Below are 13179 nucleotides of genomic sequence, written 5' to 3' on the forward strand. Positions count from 1 at the left end.
ACTGCTTCCAGCACCCCTTGGTTACTTGTATACTTATGGCTGCCCATGCTGGTTGTCCCAGGGAAGCAGGCAGGGCTCAGCCAGGGGAAGAGCAGCAGCAGCAGCAGCAGCAGCAGCAGCAGCTGGGTAATGGTGGTGATGGCCTGGCAGGCAGATTAACCATACCCTGCCTGCTCACCTGGGACAGACAGTGAGGGCAGCCACAAGTTAAGTGGGGTGGGATAGGAGGGGAGAAGCCCCAGGGATGGGGGAGCAGAAGGGAAGCCTGGCATAGGAGGAGGGGATGATTCTTACCTTCCAGTCCTCCAGGCCCCTGCTGGCCTGAACATCTGACTGCTCCAGATTTGAGCTAGCACTAACACTGATCAACTTTTGTGCGGCTCACACTGTAAGGTGTAACAGGGCCCTCAGTCTTAGGACAGAAATAATTGTGTGTTATAAAACCAGGCGCGTTAGTGTTCTTCAGGGTGGAATAGGATCTTGCTTAGATACCTAAATTCAGCTAGGTGCCTAATAGAGCCTGGCCCTAATTCTACAAATGCAAAAGGACCACACACAAGGCACAAATCCCAGTCATTTTGCTATAAGGATTATAGAAATCATAGAGAAGTCGGGCTGGAAGGTACTGCAAGAGGTCATCTAGTCCAATGCCCTGCCTGAGGCAGGACTGGTCTTTCAGATACTTTGTATTGTACCCCTTCAAAAACAAAGGAAGGGACCATGCATACTAGAATCAGAGCAGTGCCAGGACACTCCATTGGATTTCAAAGGTGGCTCTTGCCAGAAAGGTGCTTGCACCATTTTCTAGACCAGAGCAGATTGGGATTTTTGGTCAGGGAACTGTTGCAAATCTGCTACAGATTTGGTGGGGTGGAAGTAGCTTAACAGCACTATTCTCCAGTAAAAACAAAACAGAACAACCACCTCTGCAGTGAATTTTTACAGTAAACATATTTAAAATGCATCATGCATAAGGTTTTTTAAACAAGACTGAGCAAGGACAGAGGTTTACCTGTGCCCATGGGCAGCCGAGTGGCTAAAGCAGTTCATGTCTTCATGTAGTGATGAGGACATCCCATTGACTTCCAGCATACTCAAGAGGGGATCTGCACCCCGGCTCAATAACAAACTGACCAGTTCATAGTTCCCTAGAGAAGGAATCAAGAAAAAAGGTGATGGTAATTCCATTTGAGGGGAATTCTTTAAAAGGCCTAATATAGAAATGCTGTCGTCCTGTTCATGTTGGATACTCCTGTAGCAAACTCCTGCTGAGGATCTTAAAGCATTCCAAAAACATTCATTAGACTTCACAACACCCCCCAAGAGATAAGTAAAAGATCCCCACTTGCACATGGTAGAAACCAATACAGAAAGAAGCTGTTCAGTGTCACACAGCTAGGTAGACATAGATTTGAGAAGGCATGTCTCCTCTCCCATTCTGTATATATAAATAACCGGTACATATTGAAACTTTAAAAACCATCAAATTTCCCTAACGTACTATATATATCACCTTGAAACCAGACTAGTTACTGGCAGATGTACATGCATCTGGTTTCAGTAGGGACAGATTCTCAGCTGAGTTTCTCTCCTGCTGAGTACAGCTGAAGGGAGTGGCCAAAAGGCAGCCTGGCCGCTGCCCTCAGCCCAGGAATCATCTTGTAGCCAAATACAGCTGGAGCAGTATGCACTGATGGGCCATGTCCTTTGTCTGCCCGATTCAGCAGAGGTTGGAGAGAATGGTGGTGAGGAGCCAGCTACAATGTACTGCTTGGAGACTACATGTTTATACCCCTGGGGTGGCACAAAAGAAGTGGAGCAGGCCAGAGAATCCACACCATTGTAGTTAGGCTCTACCATATACCAATTATGACACAAAAGAGAGAAAGAAAACTCAAATGTTAGAATATATGTGGTGGAAAGTGATGACGATGATATTGAAACTAATATAAGCTTGCTTGTATTTGATGAAAAGCTGTGGCATGGCACCTGGATGGGTAATACCTTCAGAATTCTAGTCTTTTGACAGCAAATAAGATAATAGAAATTTCTTCATATAACTGAGGGAAAAACTGCTTTGAAAGAGAAAGAGAGGACTTGCACATCAACTGTTTTAGTTCTTCTATTATGACTGGATTCTCCTGAATGAAACAGCTATAAACAGTTTTGCTGGGATATTTTATTTGGGCATAACTTAATACCAATATAAATTATTAATATAAAATTTAAATATATTAATACCAATATAACTGCTAGGTCTATCCCTATTTTTTTTTTTTTATCAGTGGGAATCTAGAGTCGGTGAAACATACCCAAGATAAATGGCTGTGTTAAGTTTCATGACAATACTATGTGAATCCTTTAAAAGATTAGAGGGTATCTCAGTCCTTTTCCTTGGTTTCCCTGTTGAAGCCAATGCCAGGAGGTGATAATTGATGCCAGCTGCATATGTGGTCATTTGTCCAGTGGCCAAAAACTCATCAGCTCCTTCCATATGGTAACAGCTTGTGGTCCCTGCTAACCTGGGCTGAATGCCCACATGTTATTTAGGCATGGAAATATGCTGTCCTTTATTATGCCACCCCATGAGCTACTGAGTCCCACACCCACCCAAAATCTCCACTTGCTCTTTTTTTTGTGTTGAAGACCAGTGCACAGTCTAGATCTTGACATGGCCTATATCCAAGCTTGTGCCATGCTTTTTCTGTGGGCTCAGGAGACAGACAGAGGAGGGGGCAAGAAGAGAGAGAGTGTAAGCACTGTATATGACTCACCTGCAGCTGAAGCTAGTTGAAGTGGGGTCTCGGCATAGTTGTCCTCTCCACTATTAACAGCAGAGCCCTCAACATGAGCACCAGCATCCAACAGCAGCTGCAAAAGGCACAGCAGAGAACAGTAGCTCAGAACAAAGCAATTCACAAAGTCACAACAGAAGAGCCTCTGTACTGGAAAGAAAACCCATTAGGTCCATAGCACAGGAGGAAAGGACACAAAGAGAGCTTAGCAATGGTTAAGTAGCTATCATAAGGCAAGGCCATTTCTCATATTCATCCCTTTGTCATCTAAGTCTGTGACTAAAACCTAGAGACTTATAGCTAACATCTCTTTAGGGATTTATTTCTTCCTATTGCTTAACTGTACTTTATTGATAGTGAATTAAGTTGTGTTGACAAGTGCCAGACTGACAGGCCAGAGACCAAAGTCTATTTATTTTATAACTGGAATGATCCCATTCACACTAATCTGATTTCCAGACTCCAAAGACTTCTGTCATCAGAACTGCCCCACAGTCCCTGAGAAAAGTGAAAGTCCGTCTCATTTAGTCCATGCTGGAGAAGGTTGCCTAAGGGAATTAGCTCCAGAGTCCCGAGACAGGTACCTCCCAACTCTTCAGACCCGGTGGATTCTGGATAAGGGGCCTTTCTGGCTGTCAGAGCATGCACAACTGCATCTTTCCTTTTCCTTGGGAGTTCACTCCTATCCACCAGAAGGAAAGCACTTAGCAGATTTTCTGGCAGTAAGCCAGTGCTAACGGGCCATGCTAAAGAGGGGACTATATCCTTTTGAATACCTTAGGTACCAAAATACATTAATGAAGTGCAAACAGACAGTTAAATGGAGTGAGGTCAGACGGGCAGGAATCCTTCTTTTATAAATGCTTCAAAACAGGCTCCATCAGGTGTCTTTCCAGCCAAGGAGAGGTACCCAATTGACTGCTTACATGCAACAACTTCTGAGACGAGCTCTGCTCCTCTGCAGGTTAGAATAAGAACCATCCAGCTATGTGTCCTAGCGTCTATATTGCTGGCAGCCGACAGAGCTCTGCCCACTGAGCAGAAGGATCTCGGTTCTATTCTGCTTGATACTATGCACTTTGGAGTATCCACATTATGCTAGAGTAACAGTGCTCAGTATTGGCACAGATTGGACACACAATGACTGGGCCCAGTAAGTCGCATTTAACTTTTCATCATAAATACTGGTGGTGACTTTTTCCATGTAGTAGTCTATTTCTTTCTCAAGTTGTGAGATAAACCTGGTAAATGCCTAGCTATGGATTTTAGTGGGCGAGGTAATTCCATTGGGTTCACCAAGTTTAGAGAGAGTAGAACTATGACCCTTTTAATAGTAACCATTAAAGAGAAGGTTTTGACTTCAGTATGAAAAGTTTAAACACTAAAACCAAAACATTGAAGTGAATAAGCTCTTCTTGTGGGGAACATAATACAACCCAGGGGAAAAGAGAAGGAGATTCAGTCCAAGGGGCCCTGTTGATGTAATTCTCAGCAGCGTCTCCTGAGAGAATCACATTTATTATCTCATGTGTAAATTAAGGTTGCCCAACCTTTGCAATACCAGTGTGAGCTGGCAACTTGCCAGAACATGAGAGCAAGATCTAATTTGCATAAGTATTTGCATGCATTTGTAAATCAAAAATGAATGCACACAACCCACATTTGCTTGCAGTTGTATCTTCATTCAGAGCTGAATAGAAATTACTGCTTCACTAGCAACTGAAAAGCTGTTATCAGCTTTGAACTTATTCTGAATTATAGAGAAAGTAGCTACATTTCAGGGCTTCATTCAGAAACCCTAAACCCCAATTCTGCATGCCTCTTTAAACACATCAGCTAGAAGGGAGTGTGTGAAGGGCTTTGCCAGAAGCTCCTGATAGACCAGTGAGCACAGGAGTGACTGAAAGTTACTGTCATTGGTCATTTTGGGTCTGACCATGCAACTTGAAGGGACTGTATAGGGACTGAGGGACCTCTGCCTCTCCCAGGAGCAGGTTCCCTAGGAGGAGTGGGCAGGGGCTCAAATCTAATGTGTTCAAGAATCATCTTGACTAAGTGATATGTATACACTTGCAAATCCTTCTCTGGTAAGACTATTCACCAGCCCCACGCTCAGAGGCCAATTCATAAAGTTTTGAGACAAAAAAACTGGCTTAAGAAATTCATATTAAAGTGAAAAAAATAAGAATTTGTAACATTTAATTATCAAAGCCCTTCCAGAGATCCTCAAATCCACACAGCCCCCTGTGAGGAAGGTAATTTGCATTCTCAGTTGACAGCTATTTACTGGTTTTAGAAGTCTTGTCCAAATCCACAGTCAGTGTCCAAACCAAATTTTATAAGCCACAAGAGTGTGGGTCTGTCCCATGATCAGAATATTATGCCACATCCCAGTCTTTCACTGGCTGTGTTTGGAGATTCCTGACAACCATGAATCTCCTCTGCTTACCTGAACTACAGAGATGTGTCCATGTAGTACAGCAAAGGTAAGCGCAGTCCAGTGCCGGCTGTCAGGATGGACTGAAGGATATCGGGGAGAGCTACTGGGGACCTGGGAAAAAGAAAAGGGCAGTTATGAACTGTTGAAATCTCTGTCCCCATCCCATAATTATTAGATTCTCCTGTAATTTTTCCTGGTAAATGACAGCCCCTGGGAGTGACAGGCTGACACCATTCACAGAGCACTGCCAGTACTAATCATTGGGTTCCATCCCCTGGGCTTGTCTAACGGGCTGACTGGTTTCCTTTACTGGCAGCTCTTTCAGAAGGGAGGCCCTTTTACTCCCTCCGTCCCCATTACCTTTGCCAATGTCAATCAATATTTAAGGCCTTGAGTGCTCAAAGAGGCTTTAAGCTTTATTTCTCCCAAGTCCTTGAAACAATGGCTTCTGAAAAGAAAGCCTTTCTTTGAATCTGTTGTACAAGCTCCAGAAGCAGAAGTCTTCAGTTGCTAGGCGAGATTTTATAACTGCTCTCGCAAAGCCTCATGCATTTTTCTTGGGTTTGGCTTTTACTTACTGGTATGTCCAAATTTGCTCCAGCATCTATCAGCATCTGGACCATGGCTTCATCTCCAGCAGCACAGGCATACATTAGTGGGGTCATTCCCTTCAGGAAGGAGACAAAGAGTTAGGTTTTATCTCTACATCTAACAGAACAAACTCCATTTGCCATTGAGGCTTTGAGTTTGGATCTTATTTGAATGAATCTGTCCCTGCAATATGTGTGCATGCATGCAGTATACCTATACACACCATTTGTGTGATTTCTGTGTCATGACGGAAAATCCAGTCACTGAAATGACAAAGTGATATGCCCTAAGACAGTGGTTCTCAATCTTTTTGGACTCAAGGCATCTCTCACTGGACTCAATGGACCCCTCCATCACTTTGGTGAATTGAGTGGTACCCAATTTCAAAAACTAATTTATAGATTAAAGTGCTTACTTCCTTGCAGAGAAGCCTGGCAGTGCGGATAGGGGATCATTCAGACGGGGAAAAATCTAAGCCTGCATTTATCTGCTTGACTTATCTGCAAATTGCCAAACACCTCCTTTATCCCATCATACCTCAGGGCACCCTTCAAAAGATCTGGACACATCCCAGGTTGCCCCAGGACCCTGGGTGAGAATCACTGCCCTAAGATGTGGGGTTAAAGTGTTTTACTTGCTGGTTAGAGTATAAAACCAAATAAACATGAGAAGAACTTGCAATAGTTTTCAAAGAATCATTTAAAAATCTTAATCTTTGTAATGCCCACAAGCCTTGAGCCTTGCTTTAGAGAGACACCCATTCCTGAGGTACAGAAAAGACATACTGGTACGAGTCTTTCACTGTCTGATAGTTTGTGGATACTTGATAGCCAGATGCTCAAAAAGCAGAAATTAATACAAACACAGATGAGTTTACTTGGCAAATGCTGAGTATACTGCTATAGTGCTGTTTGTTAACGCAGACAGTGACAGGATAGTCCTACTCCATAAATCTGTCTCCCACATTTTCTCTGTTTAAACAGTAAGCCATGAATAGTCAGAGATTAATTATGAGAGAGATGGGCTCTATGTACTGGTATAAAAAGATTACTCCAGGAATAGCCAAGCCCAGGAGTGAAATAGTCAAAATGTTTCCATGATGAATTGCCTTGTGCTCACATCTCAGACTTGCTCCCTTTTTTTATACTGTTTTTCTAAAGATTTCAGTTCTTTGAATTTTTCATGGGTAGCACTTCTGCCACTAAGTGTAGATACTCTAGGCTCATCATTAGAAAGAGACCTAATTCGTATCTTGAACTGGTACCCCAGATAGGGATTTTAGATCTGCCTGAGCTTTTTTCTGAATATGTCAGGCTGCCTGCACATGTGCTCGCTCACGTTCTAATCCGAATGCAACGGAGCAGACTTGATGAAGTGCTCAGATTAGAGTGCTCCAGCATCGCTGGGGCGTAGATAAAGCATCCTGTGGCCATTTTCAAATGTGCAGAGGTTTAACACACATGACGGCGAAACATTTTAATTAGAGCGGCTGACCAGAAACCGTGCTAATTAAAATGCGCCCCTCCCTTCCCCACCCTTGAGCACATGTATAGACAGCCTTAAGGGTCTAAGTGCTCTCTGATCTGGGTCTGAGTTTTTTGTGTTTCACAGGGTATGTTTGCAGCTGGGATTTGTTTTTGGCTTAGGCCCCCTGCAGAGGTGTTGAACTCACTTGTGGATTTAGGAGTGTAAAAGTGCAGAGTAGGTTTAGGCCTCTCTGTGCTTCTAAGACACTGCCAAATGCAAGACTGTAATACTGGACTATTCACACAAACTAACCTTTCTATTTATGTTTGCTGTCCTGCAAGTTTTACTCTGTATCTAAAGTCTAGACAGTCACCAAAAACTCCAAACAAGACTCAGATGAAACCACTGAGTTTTGTCTGTTTTTTCACAAACCCACTTGAAACCACTGAGTGATGCATAATGATACCAGAAATCAGCTCAGGGCTGTTCCCTGACCTCCTAGAAGACTTGTTTTGAGCATTGGTTCTGCAACTAGAAACTGCTCTGAGAAAACAGCTCAGATCCCAAACAGCTTTAAACTCTGGGGTTGATCAAAATATGAACCTGGATCTGAAGCTGGGCCTTAACTTAGTCTTAAGGGCTCCATCTCTTTGGCGGGATTTACCATAAAATTCTGCCCAGCTTGTGTGTGCCCAGCTGTGTCTTATCACACCTGCCTGTCACGGCTCAGAACCCTGCTTGATGTGCAGCATTTTAAGAAAGATCAATCTTAGCTATAGGAAATTAAATGAAACAGATCAACTGGCTCCTACCCTGGGGGTCTTTAAGACAAGGCTAGATGAACACCTTGCTGGGGTAGTTTGACCCCAGTAGCCTTTCCTGCCATGGCAGGGGGTCGGACTTGATGATCTGCTCAGGTCCCTTCTGACCCTACTAACTATGAAATTGGGTTTGCCAGTTGGCTGTGGTTAGCATTCCACTGTTGTAAAGTAGATTTGGGTTCTGTTTCCAGGCTAAGCCAGTTTTCTATATCTCCTATTATAAAAAAAAAAGAGGCACCAACCACTTGTATACCCAAGGTTTTGATTCCCTGCCCTCCCCTCCCCTGCTCCTTTTGCTGGCAATGCAACAGAAGCAGGAGTCCTCAGCACCAGTGGGGGTGGGAAAGTAACTAATCCCAAAACAGCGCTTTTTTTCCTTAGGTAAACTCCTCCAGTCCTCCGAGGCCAGTGAAAACACCAGAATGCTGGACTGGAGGAGAACAGGGACCAATGAGTGCACAAAGTAAACACGAGCACAGGGTTACATACACGCATCAGTCTTGTTTAATGACATCCTCAAACAGGATTGTCAACATTATGACATCAAAAGGTTGATAACGAGACTGTAAATAAGTGACAGCAAAAAGTCTTAAACCTCGATTTGTCAGCAGAACCTTTCAAAGCACGGAGCCTGGCTGAAAAACAACCCCCAGCCCTCTGACTGGCTGAAGGGCAAAGAAAAAACCTCAGTCAAGAGCAGTAGGACTGGGCTATGATTTCTTTGGTGCGAGGATACACATTTCAGCAGGTCGCTGAACAAAATATGAGAGGCAACAATATCAAAGATCTGCTCTGAAAGAACAAAAGTCTTCTAGGCTTCATGCCCTGCAACCACAAAAATGTAAGGAAAAAAACAAGTGGCAGATCTTGTGAAACAAAACATACTGGAGCCATCTGTACAGCTTTAATAGGGGCATTCATCATCTTCCAGACTGTTCCACAAGAGTAAGCCTATTGCCACTTTACCCATAAGATCCTTTGTATTTGCATATGTGCATCAGATAATTGCACACCTAATAGACTGGCTCTGTCCAGCCAATTTGCATGGATATGCTTGCTTGTACAAAATTTTTTTAAGACCAATGGGGGTGTGAGTGTTTTTGAAGCTGCATCAATATCATAATTTAGTCCACCATACAGTAATCATCCCTATAGACACTCTGCAATATATTAAAAAACCTTCTCTGCTTCTATGAGTTATCCTACAGTCTTTGACCAGTGGCAGCTCCAACTCACTGCCTCAACTGCTATATTGCCATCTGAAAGAACTACTTAAAATTACAAAGGCAAGGATTACTTAGGGCGATATCCTTTAATGGACCAACTATGTACTTGGAATAAAGGTAGACAAGCTTATGAATGTAAGGTACTATTCATGAGGCCTCCTGACAAATAGAGGTGGTCTCCTGATGACGAATGCCTTGGATTCGAAACCTCATCTAATGCTATCCCAAATACATAGTTGGTCCAATAAGAGATGTCACCCCAACAAGTCCTTCCTTGCCTCTTTCATGATTTCATGACCATCATGCCTCCAACATGATCTCCCGAGGTCCCTTCCAGCCCTAATGTCTATGAAACATCATTCTTAAAATTACAAAGGAATTCCATGCAAGGGAAAATACCCTGGAGAAGGAAGCCCATACAAGGGACAGAGGCAGCTGGAGCAGTAGTAGTAAAAGTCTTCCCAAATTATCTGATCTAAATGCAGCTGTCCAGATCTGTTATAGCTTCCAACAAAGTCATTATCTGTGATGTGCAAGACCACTGGGAACTAAACTGAGAGCATCCCACTAAGAACATACAGACCACCTGAAAGCTATCAGATGACAGTGCCTTTTGGTCATTCATCACTGACCTGGATTGGATTTGTGCTGTACCAACAGGACACGGGCAGTGCCCTCAGTCTCCTGCTTTGTTAGGTTAGGGTGTTCTTGCTGCTTTGAGGCATTGTGCCCGGTCATTGCATGAGGGTTGTTCGAACAGGTTAGATAAGCGCCATATAGGATGATTTAGATAAACACGATTTTGCCTTGAGCAGGGGATTGAACTAGGACACTGTTTCTGAATCCATGGGGCGCAACCCAAAAGTGTGTGGCAAGAATATATGAAAGGGTTGTGAACAAAATTTAAAAATGGATTAACAAACTTTAAAAACTGGATTCTCTTGTAAAGGAAAATATGGGAAACTGTGGCTTTTCCCTTGCAGGCTGGCAGTTGCAGCCTGCAAGGGGCTGCTTGGGGCCTCCCCTGCCCCACATACTCACCCCCTGCCTCACACACTGAGGGGCTGGGGCCTGGGGGTGGGAGGCAGTGGCTTGGGAGTGAAGGGCACTGGGTCAGGGCTGGCCACTGATGTTTACAAATGGGTCCTGGTACAAAAAAGGTTGAGAACCATTGAACTAGTAGACCATCTGAAGTCCCTTCCACCCCTACTTTTCTATGATTCTAAGGGAAGGTCACTGACAGAAAACACTTAGGGATGTTTACACTCAAGTACTTAGGTGCAAGACAAAATCTAGCCTTCCTGTCATTATGCAGTATTAATCAGTCCTCCATGTCTGCCTGAGACATGTCATAAAGGGGATGAAAACTGCATCCCAAATGATACATATCAATTCACCCACTTTGCTGGGTCTTCTGCCATACCTGATCATCCATTGTGTTAACCCCATCAGGCCCCAGAGCTACTATAGCTTGGTTGATGAGATCCGTCCTTCCACAGTTTAACATTCGGAAACCCAGGTCCTGCTGGAATTTTTCAGTGGCAGCCTTAGCATCCAATCTTCGGAAGGAACTAAAACAGCATTCAGGCCTGTAGAAGACAAAGGCCACAAGGTGCAACCATAGGTTTTGAAGTATTTAGATTTAACATAAGTAATTAGTGATATTACAGCATTTCAATATGACTTTCCATATCATTATTTAGATTTTCTATTTTACTCTTCCAGAAGTGTTTTTTCTTGATATATAATTATAGTGTATCCGATTATTATGAAATCACATTCAGAGGAAGACAGAAAGAGGAGGCAGAAACAACACAGATATAACTCTTTGACTATAGCTCTTTGACTAAAAATCATTATGGTTCTATGTAAGATCATAGCTTTTATTCCCGAGGAAGAATTTGCCTATGATGCAGGGTGTTCATCACCTTATCCCCATAAATTTTTTAGCCTCCATTATAATGTATATATCCCATATCCTCTTTTAGGTGATACAATATTTTCTAGTTCACTTCAATAAAACATACCAAGGGGATCTATATTCTTAAGAGCTTCCTTTCTTTTCATTCTCATTCTCTTGATGGCTGCCAAAATGGTCCTATTTTATTTAGAAGGAGCCCAGAATTTATTGTAAATCCTTTGCTTGTCTTTTGAGAGACATCTGGATTCTGAACCTGTAAGTGTCTCTCCTGCGCTGAAGAAGCAATGCCAAGTTGTAGGCATTTCCCTTCTCAGTTGGGCTTTGACACAGTCACCCCCACTTTGTTATTTCAGAATGAATTTGCTGCCTTTTTTACTGGCAGACCAGCTTAACATGGGCTCTTGTGCAAACTCCCAGCTGGTGCAGTACACGGCTGCCAAGTTCCTTTGAAAAATGAGACTCTTCCAACATATTAACCTCCTCTGAAAACTCCGTGTGGCCTGCTGGATAAGCAATACACTCATCACTTTACTTAGGTGGCTCTGCATGGAACTCACTCAAGGTATCCAACTTGTATAGTCACTTTTTATGCTTGTGACCTTGCAATGGGCTTACCTAAGGTTGATGACAAATGGTGACCAGATGTCACAGCAGACTTGCCCAGTTAGCAAAATGTCCCTACAGTCTGGTGGCCAATCTCACTGGGAGGCCAACGCAGCATCACAGCCAACTATCAGACAAGGACTTTCATGACTGACAAGCAGGAGGTAAGCCGATGAGGAATCAAATAGGAACAAAACAGGGAGACTATTATGATTTAAGACAGGATGCCTTCAAAAGCTGCCTGAGACAACACAGTAGTTAGATCAGTGGTTCTCAGCCTTTTTCATACTCAAGACACTCCTTGATAAAATCAAGGCATCCCTCATTAGATTTTAGGTACCTCTCGTGAGACATAAGGCACCCCTTGGAAAATGCCAACTCTTACCTTTCATTCATTTTTGACTATGGAAAAAATGAGTGAGAAATGTTTCTGTTGCAAAGAACTCAGAAAACCCACAACAGGTCAGAAAGTTTTTGACCCTCTGGATTCCTATTTTAAATCTCTGGTTTTACCTTGTGAATCATGAGCAAGTATTTGCACACCTAACAATGTTAATATTGTGTGGCACCCCATGGTACCCTTTAAAGGATCTCACTACCCTGGCTGACAATTACTAGTTACAGTAATCTTAGGTATTTGGTGCAGTATTTAAGTGAATGGTATCCCTTTAAATCTTTAGCAGAGCTCTACTCGCAGTCACAGGCCTACTCAATCTCTCTCTGTTTATGTCCATGCTTAGCAGGTAAGGTCAGGCAGAGTGGTGAAGATGTTTACAGATCAGTTTAAAATAATACTCTGAGAGCACTAGATCAAAAATGCTTAGCCACTGTCACACCCAGTGAGATCTCTAAAGGGCTGTTTGTCTAAGGATTTTTTATCGAGGTAAATAAATAAGTCTGAGCTTCATGACAAAATACTTTGCCCTTCAGAACTGCCTTTCATCCAAGGATCTGAACAAACACTAGCTGACACTGTGAAATGGGACCGTCATCTACCTTTGCAAATTAGGCAATGTGACAGAGCAGTTGTAACTTGCTAGAGCTCACAGAGAGGTAAGGATAGATTTGGGAACCGCACCCAAGAGTTATGGGTTCCTCCCTGCCATTTGCTCTAACCTAACAATAGTTAGACTGCAGCTCTTCAGCTTAACATCACCGTTTTTTTTACAGTATGTATTGGGTACATTTTTTTCTGTACTAATGAATATGATTTCATAGATTTCATAGACATTAGGGCTGGAAGGGACCTCGGGAGATCATCGAGTCCAGCCCCCTGCCGACAGTAAAGAAATTCTTCCTTATGTCCACCCTGAAA

The 13179-nt window shown here is 43.1% G+C and overlaps 1 protein-coding gene across 1 annotated transcript in view; it reads right to left on the reverse strand.

Moving 5' to 3' along the window:
- Positions 1–13179, reverse strand: part of ABTB2 (ankyrin repeat and BTB domain containing 2) — a 189482-nt gene that overhangs the window by 13549 nt on the left and 162754 nt on the right. The window contains exons 5-9 of the mRNA XM_019552142.1: positions 10764–10929; positions 5814–5903; positions 5245–5346; positions 2775–2871; positions 1013–1148 (exon numbers count right to left, since the gene is read on the reverse strand). Coding sequence (XP_019407687.1) covers positions 1013–1148; positions 2775–2871; positions 5245–5346; positions 5814–5903; positions 10764–10929 — 591 coding nt within the window. The remainder of the gene's footprint in view (positions 1–1012; positions 1149–2774; positions 2872–5244; positions 5347–5813; positions 5904–10763; positions 10930–13179) is intronic.

Source organism: Crocodylus porosus, unplaced genomic scaffold, assembly GCF_001723895.1.
Source record: "Crocodylus porosus isolate Cpor-Errol unplaced genomic scaffold, CroPor_comp1, whole genome shotgun sequence".
Taxonomy (NCBI): domain Eukaryota; kingdom Metazoa; phylum Chordata; order Crocodylia; family Crocodylidae; genus Crocodylus; species Crocodylus porosus.